Source organism: Molossus molossus, unplaced genomic scaffold, assembly GCF_014108415.1.
Source record: "Molossus molossus isolate mMolMol1 unplaced genomic scaffold, mMolMol1.p scaffold_m16_p_10, whole genome shotgun sequence".
Taxonomy (NCBI): Eukaryota; Metazoa; Chordata; class Mammalia; order Chiroptera; family Molossidae; genus Molossus; species Molossus molossus.
Window position 1 is genome coordinate 63,492,705 of NW_023425345.1, and position 18,323 is coordinate 63,511,027.

General features: G+C 39.9%; 1 protein-coding gene across 1 annotated transcript; it reads right to left on the reverse strand.

Annotated features, from left to right (window-relative positions):
• Nucleotides 1-1,005: 1,005 nt before the first annotated feature.
• Nucleotides 1,006-5,693, reverse strand: LYZ (lysozyme). Its single transcript, XM_036251998.1, has 4 exons — nt 5,519-5,693; nt 4,423-4,587; nt 2,428-2,506; nt 1,006-1,903 (listed from the first exon to the last, which is right to left on the reverse strand). Exons 1-4 carry the CDS (start codon nt 5,652-5,654, stop codon nt 1,837-1,839), a joined length of 447 nt encoding a protein of 148 aa, XP_036107891.1. The 5' UTR covers nt 5,655-5,693; the 3' UTR covers nt 1,006-1,836.
• Between the last annotated feature and the right edge of the window lie 12,630 nt (nt 5,694-18,323).

The following is an 18,323-nucleotide window of genomic DNA, read 5'->3' on the forward strand; positions in this document are numbered from 1 at the left end:
AGCAGCCAGATTAAGAAGAGTTGAAAAGAGAACAGGAGGTGAGGCTGTGGAACCGGCGAGTATGGATACCTAAACCCAGAAGAGTTGCTGTAGAAGGGAACAGAGAATGATGCAGTAGTTGGAGGGTTCTGTAGACTCAATGGAGAGTTCTTTGCAACGAGGTTTTCTGGGGCAGTTTGGACAATGACAGGGGTAATTCAGCAAAGAGGGTGAAAGTCAGGATGCAGGAAACACTCAGCCTAACCTGGAGCAGTGGAAGGGATGCGATGGAAACTCCATGTGGAGACATCACCATTGACAGGAGCACAGGCTCTTCATCCCAGTAATAGCAGGGAAGGAAGGAAGGAAGAAGGGACCGAGGGGAAGGTGTGACGCCTGTGATGGTGACAAGGAGGGGGGAATTTTGTATGAGATTGTTTCTGTTCTCTCAGTATAACATGCGGCCAATACGAAGAGCAGAGAGGGGTAGAAGGTGAGTGGTCAGGCATGTGTGCTGGGGCTTTGAAGAGGAGGAAAAGTAAAATAGTAACAGACATTTTGGAGCGGGGACACCAACACTGAAGGATTGCAGAGACGTGACTAAGATGGCCCAGCAAACTTGAGGGCCCAAGTGAGATGTGTGGTTATGAATTTGAAGTGAGATCTGTCAATATGCTGGTGGGTTTTTGCTTTTTTTGTAATTTTTAAAAATTAATTTATTTTTGTTACAGATGTTTCTCCTTTTCCCCCCACTGACACCCTCCTCTCAAACCCCCACTCCTGCCCCATCCCCAGCATTGTTGTCTATGTCCATTGGTTACTCATACATGCATATAAGTTCTGTGGTTTATCTCCCCCCCTCATCCCCATCCCTGCTTGTGGGTTTTTTCCAGCAATATCCAGCTGTTTGGGTATAGGTGAGGATATAAGGAAATAGTAAGAGGGCCCAGTCATTGAGATATATATATTTATATATAGTCAAAGACACTAGAGAAGTTTAAACAAAGTTAGACAAGGTATGCGTTACAAAGCCTTTAATGAAATTTTTTTTTTTTTTTTACAACATGAAAATTTCACACTGGTGGTTAATTGGCAATTATTTTACCACTTTCAAACTCATCTGCCTCTAGTTTTAGTCATAATGCATGGATCTAAACTGATAAAACTAAGAAACAACAACAGCTCATCTAATCCTTCTTGATATTCCTTCATGATCAGCAAGATGCATAGAAGAGTTCTTTACAGGGCTATATAAATTGTGAGTTCATTCTTAAAGCTGTATAAAAGCAACATTTCTAAGAAAACATTTAAACCAAAGGTTGTACCTAATGAAAACAAAGTTTTTAATTCAGGTTGTCTCCATTTCCAGGCATTTGGCATTCTGCTCCTTTGTAAATTTTATATTTCCCAATAAAGAATGATTATCTTTTACTATTTGGGGAGTCGACTGAACAGATGAACACATCAAATGCCTACGTGGCTGAGATTTTGCCTAAGATCAATGTGTTTTAAAATAGTCTCTCGAATATTGAGGAGTACTTGTATCATTCAAGATGAGGTCTGGCTTATTTCTTTGATTAAGAACTGAATGGACTGGAGCCATATTTGATAATCAAGATTTTTAGGTACATTTTCACCAGCATTAGTTCTATTAGCAAACTGAAACGAGTTGTAGGCTTACTATCCAATAAGAAACACACTAGAAAATATTAGCCTCTTAGAAGAAAGATCATATGTTGTTCCTGGCTTCCGTAAAAACATTATTTGTTTGAAAGAACAGTAGTGTGGACTTTCACTCAAGTACCACTCCCTTAATATGAAAAAAAGACAAAATGAGCTGAAGAAGGGAAATTCCAGTTACACTCCACAACCCCGAACGTACTGAGTGAGATCCTGGTTCTGACAGCGATTTCTCCACGCCACCCTGCAGGGAGAGGTGTAACAAAAGGTGGTACGGTTAAAGCATATCTTCATTGCAATATACATACATCAAGTCTTTGGGGACAACAAAATAGTTTATCAATATACGAAATACAGGCTATTGATAGATCCAGGTACTGCTGTTTATTAAATGGAGATATGTACACCAAATACTTCGCTTCTCCCAGAGCCCTCGCTGAAGCATAGAATGCTGAGCCTGCATCCCCGACAGCGACTGCACAGTGCATTGCACGTTTACCTCATTCCAAACCATTTCAAAATATCACAAGGAATTAAGGGAGTGTGAAAAATCTTAAAAGTTCTAGAAATCCCCTACAATTAATAGAGGAGTAAAAGAAACAATTCTGAATCAGTTAAAGTAGATCGCTTCCAAGTGATAGATTGTTTAGCATAAGTCTAAAGCTGCATCTTTCAGTTCCCAGCATTCCGTGGTCTTGGAAAATCTTCACTCGCTTCTCTCATAACAGTGGGGTAAAATAGCTTTCCCCGTTAATGCTTAACACATACCATGCTCTGATGCCTTGTGGGTCACTGACAACCCTCTTTGCACACGCTACAGCTTGAGTGATGTCATCTTGCAGCAAAACTGAAAAAGAGGTGGTGAGGAATGAAAACAACTTTCACAGAAATTTCATTTGAAGTTTAGGTTTAGCTAGTTTTATTCTCTTAGGCTGAAGAACAGACACTAAAATTTTCTACGAGTTACGTATCTGTGAATGTTGGGGGAAAACGTTTTCTTCATTCCATTTCATTTGATATGAAATAAAGCATTGTTTCTCTTTTACCAAAGTTATTGGAAGCTCTGGAATTATTAACTAATGTGATAGATGATTCTTTTTGTAATAGGCACTATAAGAAAAAGAGGAACCAACCAAGCAATTTTTATTTATTTATTTATTTTTTATCCTCACCTGAGGATATTCTTCTGTTTGTTTTTCAGATAGAGTGGGAGAGAGAGAGAGGATGAGAGAGAGAGAGAGAGAAACACTGACGTGAAGGGGGCACATCAAGTGGCTGCCTCCCGCATGATCCTGACCCAACCAGGGCTGGGGGCAAACTGCAACGGAGGTACGTGCCCTTAGTGGAACCGAACCTGGGTCTCTCTGGACCAAAGGCCGACACTGTAACCGCTGAGCCAAACCGGCCAGGGCCAACCTAGCAATTTTTGAATCAGCAATTTTACTACTAGAAATTTCCCCTAAATAAATAATAAGAAATGCACCCAAAGATGTATTCACAAGGCATTTCATTGCGATTAATAAAAGCAGAAAATGAAAACAGCTTAAATGCTTAACAGTAAGAGTTGAATCAATAAATTATGGAATATTTATCCAGTGGAATTCTATCCATCCTTTAAAAATAATAAAGATTGCAGTGGGGGGAAAAGGAGAAACATCTGTAACAAAAATTAATTAATAAAAATAAATAAATAAATAAATAAAATAAAAATAATAAAGATTGGTATTTGTTACCACAGAAAAAATTTTATATGCTAAAAAGTAAATTGTAAAGCAGTATACATAGTATAACTTCATTTCTGTTAAAACACACATTACTTACATGATGTATGTAGGTATATATGCACATGATATGGCTTTACATTCATATATATGCTATATATTCTAGAAGAATATATACCAAAGTTACAAGTAGTCATAAATCTCTTGGTAGTAAGAATTTTTATTCAATGCCCACAGATTATTATATAATACAAAATATTTTTAAATAAATTAACTGGATACTAAAGAATATTCTAAGAATAATCTCTATTAGAAATTTTAACATTGAGACATTTAACAATATCAATTGTACAATACTTCTCCAATATTTCTCTTTTTATGAGTTTATTTATTTATTATTATTATTTTTTTATCCTCACCCAAGGACATTTTTGCATCCATCTTCAGATAGAGCTGGAGGGAGAGAGGGAGGAAGACAGAGAGAGAAACATCTATGCAAGAGAGACACATCGACTGGCTGCCACCCACACAACCCCAACCGGGGCCGGGAACAAACTGCAACCAAGGTACATGCTCTTAGCGGGATCCGAACCCGGGTCTCTCCGGTCCACGGGCCAACGCTCTAACCTCTGAGCCCAACCAGCCAGGGCAAGTTTATTTATTTTTTAAAGTCTGTGTCACCTCTGTTTTTTTGTTTTGTTTATTTTTGAATCCTCACCCAAGGATATGTTTTTTTTAATTGATTTTAGAGAGAGAGGAAGGGAGGGAAAGAAAGAGAGAAGCATCAGTCAGTTGCCTCCCATACATGCCCCAACCAGGGATCAAACCCAAAATCTAGGTATATGCCCTGACCTGGAATCGAACCTGCAACCTATTGGTGTGCGGTGCAATGCTCAACTAACTGAGACACCAGGGCAGAGCAAGGTAGGCTTTTTCTAGGACCCTGATGAACTTTTCAAAACCTTTTCATTTGTACTGAGTCTCTATTCTTGTAAGTACAACCAGATGGTTCTTGTGTCACCACTCAGTCATTTTGTCTTACCGTTGCAGGATATGCGACAGGCATTAACTGCTCTGGGGGTCTTGTTGTCGTTACACCAGTAGCGGCTATTGATCTGAAATATCCCATAATCGGTGCTTTGGCTTCCAGGGTTGTAATTTGTAGCTCGTGTGTTGTAACTACTTTCCCATCTGGCCAAACACATCCCTGAAAAGAACGTAATTTTAGTAATAAATAGCAACACCACATGACTTACACTGCATACCACAATCATTTCCATATAGCTAATTTTATCTTACTAAATCCTTTATAAGAATAAGATGTAGAACAGGAAAGACTATTTCATCCATCCATCCATATATCCATCAAACTACTCACTCATTCACTTAAAAATAGTTATTAAGGGGAAATGTCTAAATTTAATCTAAAGATACAGTGATTACATTGACAAATATGGACTAAAATATAAAATAACTTTTTCACAGGCACATCTTGGATTGCTTGGAAGAAAATGAAAACAATTAGTCAACTAGAGTGAGTAAAAATAATAAACTGTCATTTCACGCTGCATTTCAGGGATCCTTGTATAAACAGTGATTGAGGGGAAATGGGTTCCTACTGGCCCTGTAATGAGATTTCAACATAATTTTAAAACAACAACAACAACAAAAAACCCCAACTTTGCTACTAAAAGCCTCGTGTCATGCAAGGGAATTAAAAAAGAGAAAATACTGCATTACCCTAGGCTCACAGAACCCAAGTACCACACAGGAAATAGCTGGACTCAAGTACCAAAGACTTGGCAGAGATTTCTCAGCTGCTCAAACGTATTAGTCAGCCTACGTGTGCCACTGAGTCTGAGGCAACTGGTAAATTTAGTGGCATTCAAAGCATACAGTGGGTCGTGGTTTATTTGGAGTGGTACACAGTTTTTCCCTCCCATGCCCTCATTTCTTCATCAGGTATATCTGATTCTAAAGGAACAAGCTGATGTTTTTAAAACCATTTTAAGTGTATAAATCCTCAAGGAATTTTAGAAAAATGACCATTCAAAGCCCCTTTCTTATTATTCATCCTCTATCAGCATCTGTCGCACACCTGGCTGACTATTTGGAAGTATGAAGAAGAGTTAACTTACAGTTTGCCAGGCTGACTCCCCTGTAGCCATCCATTCCAAGTCTTTTCAGAGTTCTGGCCAACTCACACCTTTCAAAGACCTTGCCCTGGACGGCGACAGAAAGGAGGAGAAGCCCCAGAATAAGGAGAGCCTTCATGTTGCCTGGGAAGCCAGACCTCTAGGCTGGTCAGGGTAGGCTGGCCCCAGTATTTAACATCTTTTAACTTCCTTCTTCTCTTGGTGGTTTGGAGGCTCCACCCTTTGAGATGTGGAAAACAGGAACGATTTTTAATTCCACTGACTTTAAAAGGCTAAAAGAATTGAACCCACAGGAAAACGGTGAAATGACATTATTTAAAGACCTGGCTCAGGAAGAATTGGTTTTCACACTGTTTTCAAAACAAGAACTTAACTCTTATTTTGTCATGAATTTCAACAATTATTAAAAAAAAAAAAGAACAAACGAACGCTCTGACCTTTGATAACATTCATTCCATTAAATTGTCTTCATCTTTTTCACGTAAAAGTATTTCATGTACTCTCTGCACAGAAGAACGTAACACATCTTCTGTCGTTTGGACAGGTGTCTAGCACAACACCGTGTTGCTCAGCCAGAGTTCTACTCTAACTTTTTTTGTTACTGGGATACATTTTTTGTTTATAAATAAGACTCATGTGAGCAACATTCCTAACTCTTTTTTAACAATGCCTTACCTTAGATTTCCATGTTAAAACATGGAGGTCATTATAAAGTAGAGGAGCTTTATAATCAAACCTACAGAAGAATAACAAAATATGCCTCTCAAAACTCTGCCCCTGCCCTGGCCGGTTTGGCTCAGCGGTTAGAGCAGCGGCCTGCGGTCCCGAGAGACCCGGGTTCGGTTCCCGCTAAGGGCACGTACCTCAGTTGCAGTTTGTCCCCGGCTCTGGTTGGGTCGTGCGGGTGGCAACCACTCGATGTGTCCCTTTCACGTCAATGTTTCTCTCTCTCTCTCTCTTCCTCTCTCTCCCTCCCAATCTACCTGAACAAAAAATGGAAAAATGTCCTTGAGTGAAGATTTAAAAAAAAACACAAAACTGCCTCTTTGTTGTAAGGATTATTTTGAGCTGCAGGCAGTTGAGAAGCAGCAGATCCATGAAAAGCTCTCTGTACTATTTGCCTGAAAGCAGAACATACATTTCTGCAGAAGTTCCTAACTTAAAATCCTAGATGCTTGTCAGCCCCGAGACAGCACATAACTTTACTGACTAGCTATGATCGTCCATTAGTTTCCCATATATTTAGCTTCTCACAGTTTACTGCCCTTGGAAGCCAAAGACTCCTTTCCTCTGTCTTGTCATTTCTCTACAAATGTATTGTCTTTGGTGAAGATACTATGTAAGCTCAAGTTCTAGCCACCTCTTTGAGTTACACAGCCCTGCACTGCTCCCAAGTATATATGAGATGTGTATGTGAATAAACAGGTTTGTTTTCTCTTGTTAATCTGCTTTTTGTTACAGAGTTTCAACTGAAACCCTAAAAGGGTAGCAGGGAAGATATTTCCCCCCCTGTACAGTCTCTGGCAACGAGGAAGGGACAGTATAAGACTGGGGTGCTCCACTCTGCCTAGAGACTGCAGCTGAGATAGGGGCTGTAAGTGACAACCGGCAGCAAAGGTAAGAATTCTTGCCATGCCAATGTCCCATATCTGACTAGTCAAGAGGAGAGGATAAAAATTTCTCCTTGTCTCTTTCTTTCCAAATGTATAATGGCAGGGAAAAAAAAACCTGTAAAAATAGATCTTGTATTGTGACTCTTATAAATTTGGTTTGGGGCACCCTAGGTTATTGATTTTTAGCCTGCCAGAAATAGTCATGTTTTCTTTTGTCTCTCTCTCTCTCTTTTTTTTTTTAAATCTTCACCTGAGAACATTTTTCCATCTTTTGTTCAGATAGAGTAGGAGGCAGAGAGAGAGAGAGAGAGAGAGAGAGAGAGAGAAACATCGACGTGAAAGGGACACATCGAGTGGTTGCCATCCACACAACCCAACCAGGGCCGGGGACAAACTGCAACCGAGGTACGTGCCCTTAGCGGGAACCGAACTTGGGTCTCTCCGGACCACAAGCCGACGCTCCAACTGCTGAGCCAAATCGGCCAGGGCTTGTCTGTTTTTTGTGTCATTTTTCATAAGGATGAAAATCACAGATAAGCCCCTCCATTTGTCTTTATTTTATGTACTCAAAACTTTGCTTTGTAACCAATGAGAATACTCTCTGGTTTCTGCCACTTGGGGGTGGGAAGGGGCGTACACTGTCAAGCTTGCATCAGGCAGCTAGCCAGCTGGCCAGAGCCTAGGACATCTGACAAGCAGCACTCTCTTTATCCAAATATGCCAGCTTTATCTTCATTAAGAGTCCCAGTATATAAGCGACCATTGTCATCTCTACTTTTGTTGCCTTGTTTGTGCTAGAAAAATCCCCGTCCCAGCATGAGCTTTCCAGTAATACAGATTAATGAGTCTGTGATTTAGGTGTCTCACTTTGAGGGAGATAGAAGTTTCTTTACCACCCATGACAATGAGGTCTTTGCTTTCTTAGGCTATCTTTGGAGCGGCTCTGCGTCTTGAGACATCTACATCTTTTACATACTCTTTGGAGACAGCTCTTGTGTCCATGGTTAAGCCATAAAAAGACTTATTGGTATGCAGTCACAATTGAAATATATCTTTGAAGATCTGGACTTTCACATCTAAAAGGATTTTCAAGAGAGCTCTTATTCTAAACAAATGTCCTATTGGAAGAAAGGAAAAGAGGGGAGGAGGAAGGAAGGGAGGGAGGGAGGGAGGGAGGGAGGGAGGGAGAAAGAAGAGAAGAAAGAGAGAAAGAGAGAAAGAAAGAAAGAGAGAAAGAAAGAAAGAAAGAGAGAAAGAAAGAAAGAAAGAGAGAAAGAAAGAAAGAAAGAAAGAAAGAAAGAAAGAAAGAAAGAAAGAAAGAAAATAGATACAGAAAAATGCCCTAGTGTGAGAAACAAAACAAAACACTGAATGGGAGAAGATATTTACAAACAACAGCTCCCACAGGGGTTAATATCCAAAATATATAAAGAACTCATACAACTCAACACCAAACAAACAAACAATCCAATTAAAAATGAGCAGAGGACCTGAACAGACAGCTCTTCCAACATGACATGCAAATGGCCAACCACTATTTGAAAGTGTTCAGCTTCACTAGCTATTAGGGAAATGCAAATCAAAACTACAATGAGGCCCTGGCCGGTTTGCTCAGTGGTTAGAGCGTCGGTCTGTGGACCAAAGAGTCTCAGGTTCAATTCCAGTCAAGGGCATGTACCTCGGTTGTAGTTCAGTCCCCAGTCCTGGTCGGGGTCGTGTGGGAGGCAGCCAGTCAATGTGTGTCTCTCACTCTCTCTCTTTCCCTCCTTCCCACTCTATCTGAAGATAAATTGAAAAATATCCTCGGGTGAGGATTAAAAAAAAAATCAATAAAAAAAATTTTTTTAAAAAGAAAGAAGTCAGAGAGAGAAAGTCAAGAACCATAAGTTTTCATTTATATCTGGGCTATAAAACTGAAAGCAGCAAATGAACAAACAAGAAAAACAAACAAAAATTCATAGACAGACAACGGTATGGTGGTTACCAGAGGGAAAGGGGATGAGGGGGATAGTAAAGGATAAAGGGGTTCAAATACAGGGTGTCCCCCCCAAAAAATGTATACAGGGTGTCTGCAGATTCTATTATATTTTGAAAATAAAATGTGTTTTAATAAACACTGGCTTTATAATTAATTCAAAGTGTGTATACATTTTTTGGGATACCCTATATATGAAGGAAGGAGATTTGACTTTGGGTGATGGACACACAATGCCTTATACAGATGATGTATTATAGAATTGTACATCTGAAACCCATATAATTTTATTAACAAAAATCACCCCAATAAATTTAATTTTTTAAACTGCAAAATCAAACAAAAATCAAATCAAACAAACAAACAAAAAACCCCCAAGAAAACCCCAAAACACTTCCTTAACAAGATTGGGAAGTGGAATGGGGAGGAGGGTGTCCGGGGCAGGGGGAGAAACATCTGTAACGAAAATAAATTAATAAAAATTGGGAGAAAAAAAAAAGATTGGGAAGTAGAGATCAGGCTTAAAACAAATGTCAAAACTGCCAGTGACACCGTAGCAGGTTGAAACCTACATAAATACTGGTAGCCAGGATATAGCTTTGACAAAGGCCCAGAAAATGGAACAAAGGTTTGATTTATTGTTCCTTACTCCATAAGCAGACCTCACAAGGTCCAGGACTTATATTTTGAGCTTTCACTAAAAAAAAAAAAAAAAAAAAATTCATTGGACTCATACTCTTTTTTTTCTCCTCACCTGAGGACATTTTTTTTTTTTTTTTTTTTTGCATTTACCTTCAGATATAGAGGGAGGGAGAGAGAGAGAGAGAGAGGGAGCAAGAGAGAGAAAAACATCGATGTGAGAGAGACACATCGAGTGGTTGCCACTCACATGACCCCAGCCGGGGCCGGGGACAAACTGCAACCAAGGTATGTGCCCTTAGTGGGAACCGAACCCGGGACTCTGGTCTGCGGGCCGATGGACTCATACTCTTAAAGAAGAAAAATTAAATAGGTATTACCCTAGATTTCTGATAATAGGCAAATATGCCCCTGAGTTCCTTCTTAAATAAAACCTACTTCCTTTCTCAGCACTGTGGAAATATTAATCTTTCCATGTCCTTAAAAGGTAAGCTTCCAAGGAGGTAAGTGTTGCCTAAGGCAACCCCTTAGACAGAGGGTGGGTGTGTTGAGGGCGGCAGAGCTAATAAAACAAACTGCTACCTGATATTTTCATAAGCTCCCTTGACCAAAATTTAGTCCACAGACTCCATAAGAGTACCTATAAAGACAAATAAAAATTTCAAAGTCTTCTCTACAAATATTGGTAAAAACCTTTATCTGAGTAGATAAACTTAACTTGTTCCATCTGCCAAAAACGCCATTTAGATCCAACTGTTCTTTTATAAGCTAGTTGAGTTTTGTGATATTGTACCTGTATTATTGTGGCTAACGTTTAAAATAAAAGCTATGAGCTCTCTGTTTGTATGTCTTTATTTTTATGCATGTCTACATGTATGCATGTGATATTTTTGTCTCTCCAGATTTTATTTCTAAAAACTAACTTGTAAAAGAGCTTTTTAAAATTGGCTTAAAGAAAATATAAGCACTGCTCTGGACGGTTGCTCAGTGGTTAGAGCATCAGCCTGCGATCCAGAGAGACCCGGGTTCGGTTCCTGCTAGGGGCATGTACTTTGGTTGCAGTTTGTTCCTGGCTCTGGTTGGGTTGTGCGGGTGGCAGCCACTCAATGTGTCCCTGTCACGTCAATGTTTCTCTCTCTCTCTCTCTCCCTCCCGCTCTATCTGAATAAAAAATGGAAAAATGTCCTTGGGTGAGGATAAAAAAAAAAAGAAAAGAAAAGAAAGAAAGAAAATATAAGCACTTATAATAATTAAGGCTAGTTCAATGAGCTTATATTATCTTTGTGAGATATTTGAGATTATAACATTGTAAATTCAACCTAAGAACAAAACATACAATATAAGTGATTTCCTTAATGTATGTTAACATGGCAAGGAAAAAAGCCATATGTTTAACTTCTAAGTTCTTTGTTTCTATGATTTTTGCAAGGAAAGTAAGATGTGTTTTTGATAGAAAAGGTTTGAAGTATGAGGATGCATTTTTATTAGCCCTGGCCGGTTTTCCCAGTGGTTAGAGCACCGGCCCACAGACCAATCATTCATTGGTTCAATTCTGGTCAGGAGCATGTACCTCGGTTGTGATTCATCCCTGGCCCTGGTTGGGGTGGTGCGGGAGGCAGCCACTTGATGTGTCCCTTTCATATCAATGTTTCTCTCTCTCTCTCTTCCTCTCTCTCCCACCCACTCTATCTGAACAAAAATGGAAAAATGTCCTCGGGTGAGGGAAAAAAAAAAAGAGGCCCAGCTGGTTGGGCTCAGTAACTGAGCATCGACCCATACACAGAGAGGTTACCGGTTCAATTTCAGTCAGGGCACATGCGCAGGTTGTGGGCCTGTCCCCAGTGGGGGGCATGCAGGAAGAGGCCAATCAATGTTCTCTCTCATTGATGTTTCTGTCTCTCTCTCCCTCTCTATTCCTCTCTCTGTAAAATCAATAAAGAAAAAAAAAAAAAGAAGAAGAGTACTTTTATCCTAATTTAGAGGTTATTTTAGACTAGGAAAAAAAGAAGAGGATAAAGGATAAAAGCTACATAGGTATAAAAAGAGAGGAAAGGAGAGAAAGAGAAATGGTGGAAGAGAAAAAGGGAGGGATTCTTATCTTGTGTGGTCAAGCTGGTGAAAATTGAATTAATTTATTCAAAGGATTTATAAAATAAGCTTTAATAGCAGTAGTGTGCCTGTGCAAAACTAGAGTTCAATTTTCTCTCTGTGAAAATCAGATTTCCTTGGACAACAGTGTGGTGATTGCAGGGTGGGGGCGTGTAGAGAGGGATACGCGGTGTTGGGAAAAATAAAATAAAGAAAATTAATGAACAAAAAGATTTCTTTTTATTTGTTAAGTAATTTGCCTGGGAAGCAAGGGTTGTATATCTTATCAGGATAATTATCTATGCTTCATGCTCTTTATCAGGTCTTTGATTACTTAAGAAAATTAGTCTTTTCAATATTCAAACAGATAAAGGTTTTTTCCGCAAGTGTGTTCCTTCCTGTATTTGCCTTTGATACTACACTTGTTATTAGCCAAAAGGCCTGGAGGTGATTGTGCATTTGCCTTTGAAATTTTTTTATTGTCACTTTGGTTAAATAAGTAACTAAGTATTGTTTCATAGTAACCTATGATCCTGTTTAATCAGTGTTCAAAACTTTTAACGTTTTTTTACAGCTTCCCCAAATCATAGTCTAAATAAAGTCTTCTGGACCTTAAACTGACTGAGATTTCCGAAACGGCCTGTGGAAAATCTCAAAGATTAGCTCTTTGTCCTTATAAATAGGGAAACGTTAAACTAATCAGGTTTATTTGATATGTTAAATAACATGGGAAAAATGTCAAATGAAAGTGATGTCTAACAGTTTTTTGAGTTATATTTGTATATGTTACTAATGTAAGTGTTCCAGAAACTGTGTAAATTTTCTGAAATTTGATGTCCTGTTATATAACATTATCTGTCATAATTCCAGTTATCTTAAAATGTTGTCTGTCACAGAAATCACCAAATTTTTTTTTTGGCCATTGTATTTAAATGAACTCTCATCAGATCTTCAGATCTTTAACCACACCATTTAAAGTTTTTTGTCAATCATAATAGTTTTTATTTTACTCTGATTTTCTGTGAAAACGTTTGAAACTTCTAATCCCAAATCAAGCAGAATAAGAATTAATTACATGAGACTACGTGAACTGATGAAGTTTTTAATAACTTTTTAATGACTTTTTGTTTAATACAGTACTGGAATGTCTTAGAAAACAAAAAAAATTTAAAAACAAGGTTTTTTTCCTCCTCTACACTACCTAAACATGTATTTCCAACATACTACCTTTATTTTATTTATTTTTTTATCCTTCCCAAGGACATTTTTCCATTTTTTGTTCAGATAGGGTGGGAAGGTGAGAGAGAGAGAGAGAGAGAGAGAGAGAAACATCGACGTGAATGGGACACATCGAGTGGCTGCCTCCTGCCGGGCCCAACCAGGGCCGGGGACAAACTGCAACCGAGGTACATGCCCTTATTGGGAACCAAACCCGGGTCTCTCTGGACTGCAGGCTGACGCTCTAACCGCTGAGCCAAACTGGCCAGGGCCAACATGCTACCTTTAAAAATGGTCATTTGAGGATGCTGTGCAATTTTAAATATCTATGCTGGCCGAATTCAGAAGAAATCGTGCTTCCGTATCTGTTTATGAAAAAGACTGAGCCACACAAATGCGATCATCTTGTACTTACCCTTATTTTCCATTGCAGTCTCTTCTGCAGGCTTCTAAGATTATTCACTAGTATGACTCTAAGAGACTACTTGATTCTTGTGATTTAATAAAAAATTAAGAATTCCTTTTTTCAGGCGAGGCCTAATTTTAATTCTTTAATAATAAGTGATGGAACAGATTTTCAGGACCCAAAGAAAGAGAAACTCATTTAAAAGAAGTAATCTTTGGTTCTCTTTATATTCTTTCCAAGTCAATGCTAAAGAACATGTAGAATATCTCAGAGATGTAATGAAATATCATATCCACGGAACAAGCAAGAATGCTATAATACAGAAATAATCAGCTGGGTCGGTGTGGCTCAGTGGTTGAGCGTCGACCCCTGCACTGAGAGGTCGCTGGTTTGATTCCCAGTCAGGGCACATGCCCAGGTTGTGGGCCAAATCCCCAGTTTGGGGCATGCAGGAGGCAGCCAATGACGTTTCTCTCTCATTGATGTTTCTATCTATTTCTCCCTCTCTCTCTAAAAATCAATAAAAACATTTAAAAAAAAAAGAATCAGAGAATAAAGAAAGGAACCTCTGAGATGAATAAAACATTTACTGGAAGAGTTAAATAATAAATTTGAGATATATTCCTAGATGTAGCATAAAAAGGGGGGGAAAAAAAAACAAAACAGGAGAGAAAAGATGAGAGAATAAAGAGATAACAATAATGACAGAGCCCTGGCCAGTGTAGCTCAGTTGATTGTGTGTTGTCTGCTGCCCTGAAGGGTGTTGGTTTGGGGCTCGAACATGGTGGAGAATGTGTGGGAGGCAGCCAATGATGTTTCCCTTTTCTCCTTTCCTCTCTCGCAAGAAATCAATGAACTAGTCTTTAAAATGGGGGGTGGTGGAGAGGAGATTGGGGAGGAGAAATTACAGAGGAAACAGAAATGAAAGATAAATTTATAAAACTGAAGGACACAGGTTTCCGGATCAGAAGTGCCCAGTACAATGGGATGGAGTAAAATCCACAGCAATACACAACATCATACAGTGTCCGAACACCAGGGACAAAGAGAAAATTTAAGATTTAAGGACAATGATATTCAACCTAGAATTCTATATCCAGTCAAACAGTCAAGTGTGAGAGGAGGGAAGAGAAACACGTTCTCAGATGTGGAAGGACAGAAAAGCTTTTCTTCTTTGCAACCGTTATCAGAAAGCCTCTGAAGGGTGTGTTCTGTTTTTTAAAAAGAGCAGGTAAGAAAGGAAACAAGGTTCTAACACAGAAGGGAAGGGAATTACCAAAGGAAGAGAGAAGTGTTGTCCAGTGATGACAGCTGTGCAGCAGGTTAAATGGAAGCCGACCGCCAGGCCAGTGTGGCTCAGTAGATTGAGCATCGTCCCATGGACTGCGAGGTCCCAGTTCGATTCCCGGTCAGGGCACATGCCTGGATTGTGGGCTCGATCCCCAGTGGGGGGCATGAAGGAGGCAGCCGACTGATGTATCTCTCACATTGATGTTTCTATCTCTCCCTTCCTCTCTTTCTAAAAAATAAAAATAAATAAATAAATAAAATTAGGGGAAGCCGACCCAGACTGCAGCAGGAGAGAGCAGGGCTCGAGGAGAGTGGGCTCCACGGGGAAACCAGCAGAGCTGCCTGGAGTGTCTGAGCCCGCTGCAGGGCTCACAGCTCTGCCTGAGACTCTGGATAATCAATCAACCCATGAATAAGTACGTGGAAAGCTAAGCAAACAGAAAAACAATTATGAATACCAAGAAAACTCAAACACTTAACAATGGAAACATGACCAAATTATGCTATCATATTATACTCATCTGTGAATGTGAATGCTTATAAAGAGAAACAACCATTGGTGAAAATACATAGAAAATGTCTATGATTGAAAATCAAGAAATAGTAGAATAAACATGTTCTTGAGAATATATGGCAGTAAATACTGGAAGAAATAGCTAGAAAAGTGAAAAAGGAATTACCTCTAATGTTGGGCATTAGATGAGAAAGATTAGGGCTACTTTTCACCATCAAATTTATAACACTTTATTTGAATTTTTAAATATACATATGTATTTTGTGATTTAAAAATTTTTTTTAAAATACGTTAGAGAAAGAAATAAAAGACATACACCCAAGTGTTTGCAGTGGTTATTTATAAACACCTCTCAGAATTTTGTTTTTAATTTTTTTTTTCTTTATTGATTTTAGAGAGAGAGGAAGGGAGAAGGGGAGAGATAGAAACCTCCATGAGAAAGAACATCGATTGGCCGCCTCCTGCACGCCCCCCACAGGGGATTGGGCCCAAAACCTGGGCATGTGCCCTGACTGGCAATTGAACTGGTGACCTCTTGGTGCATGGGTCGATGCTCAACCACTGAGCCACACCAGCTGGGCCACCTCTCAAAATTTTTATTTACTTTGTATTTTTTTGCATTTTCTACGTTTTCTTTGTTCGGCATATGTGACTTTTGCAATGAGCGAAATAATAAATAATTAGACACACACAAGAATGTGCAGAATCACTAAAAAAGGGTGGTTATTTTGAAGTCTTCAATATTTCTCTATGTATGAACTCAGTCATATTTATCAGAAACATTCTTGCATTTATTTTTATCATAATTTTTCTCCTGTGCAGCTCATCTGTACCCAGATCAGTGGTCTCTCAAATTTCAAAGGAAAGGAGTTAAATATTAATTTTAACTAAACAGTAAAATGGCATATAAGCTTTATAGAAAGTAACCTGAGAACCCTGGCTGGTTTGGCTCAGCGGTCAGAGTGTCAGCCCAGAGGATCATGGGTTTGATTCCTGGTCAAGGGCACATACCCTGGGTTGCAGGTTCGATATGGGGTCATGCAGGAGGCAAACAATCGATTTGTCTCTCACACTGCTGTTTCCCTTTCTCCCTCCCTTCCAGTCTATCTGAAAATCAATGGAAAAATATCCTCGGGTGAGAATTAACAACAACAAAGTAACTTGAGAGAATGATCTCAGTACAATGCTGTTTTGATAGAATCATTTTTATTGCATAATTAATTTTTAAAAAAGACTAACAAAAGCTCTTACAAGAATAGCATTTATAGTTCTTGGAATGAAACACAAGTTGCCAAGCTCCTGCAACACTACATCTCATGCAGGCTTTCTTTTGGTGGGGAAGATAAACTGGGGAGGAGATTCACTGAGGCAGTGGGTACTGAGGAGGCCAATTTGGCCAAATCTAAGATGACAGATCTTTGAACTTCCTGGTTCAAAGGGTGTCAGGGCCCTGCATCCCATTTCCATGTGGGGCCCAGAGCAATGCCAAGGAGTCTCCTGGATGGCATGTAATTGCTGGGAAAAGTCAATGTTCATTGCCCTGCCTTGGGAGCCAGTGAATCTCGGGAAAGGAGCTTGCCTTGAATGAACCACGTCAGCTTGGGCACTGACTTCTGTATGACCATCTCAGGTATGCCCACGATGTACTGACGTTCTACGGTCTTCCCCAAGTTTTCCGGACTTTGTAGTTTCTTGAGGTGCTTGGAAGCTCCAAGGCAGTTCCATGTGTGTTAAAAATGGATCAGCTAAAGAAGCTAAAAAAAAACCTTATTGCCTCACCACTCAGGGAAGTGGGGCTTCGAGATACATTTTGTTTGATTTAGAAAAATAAAGCAAAATGAAGGGGTTTTTTGGTATTTATTTATTATCCTCGCCTAAGAACATTTTTTGATATTTTGTTCAGATAGAGTGAGAGGGAGAGAGAGAGAGAGAGAAACATCAACGTGAAAGGGACACATCGAGTGGCTGCCACCCACACGACCCAACCAGGGCCAGGGACAAACTGCAACCGAGGTACATGCCCTTAGGGGGAACTGAACCCGGGTCTCTCCAGACCGCAGGCCAACGCTCTAACCGCTGAGCAAAACTAGCCAGGGCAAAAATGATGTTTTTGCACCCATGTATGGTATAGCAAATTTATACCCACTACACTGTTGATCTAGACTATCAGAGTTAGACTTGCCTGCTCTGATTAGAATGTGACTGGAGAGTGGGACATAGGATGGATCCTGGCAGCCCTCGCGATAAAACTAGTTTCCTGAACATGACTCTGGTTCCATGATTCAGGTCACCATTAACCCCGGAGTTAAGCCTAGTGTTCTGGTTTCAGTGACCGACAATTGGGACAGACCTCTCTGTCTTCATAGTCTTTTTCACAATAATGTATGCCATCACTATTTGTGGTTGTTTCTGCAATCCTGTTTTCTCTATTAGCACTGAATAACTAAAATATCTGTGTGTTAGTGTATGGGGGACAAGGAAACTGTACCAAAGAAAAGGGCTTCTAAGGTAACAGACACTGGTAGATCAACATTGTATTAATGGAAAGAGGCATTGGCATGGGTTTCATCAAAGAGCAGAAATAATCACTTGCCAGTGAAGCAGTGTCGTTTCCTTGGAGCCATTGAGAACCTTGGGACACCGTGGTCAGGGCCGCTGTGCTGATCCCGTCCCTGTGGAGTTTGGCAGCAGGGCTCCTGGGAGAATACGCAGGGGTGGGTGAGTTGGGAGGGTAGGGGACGAGGGTAGAGGAGGAAAACACCTTCTAGCTCTCCAGGCGCTAAGAGGTCAAGTTGAAGTCATTCCTCACTCAACTAGTGGAGCTGTTGCCCTTCACCTAGCTGTGTAACAGCCTTGGAAACAAGACCAGCACTCGGGCAGCTGCTCCCTGCAACTTCAGCAGCCTGGCCGAGGGTCAGAGTGACTTCTGGTGGGAACATTTCCTGCCTCAGGAGCAGGGCTTGACCCCCATCTGAAGGCAAAATTCTCTTGGTCCCTGGAATGCATGGGATGCTGGCAAATAGTAAATAATTGGGGTCTGCCTA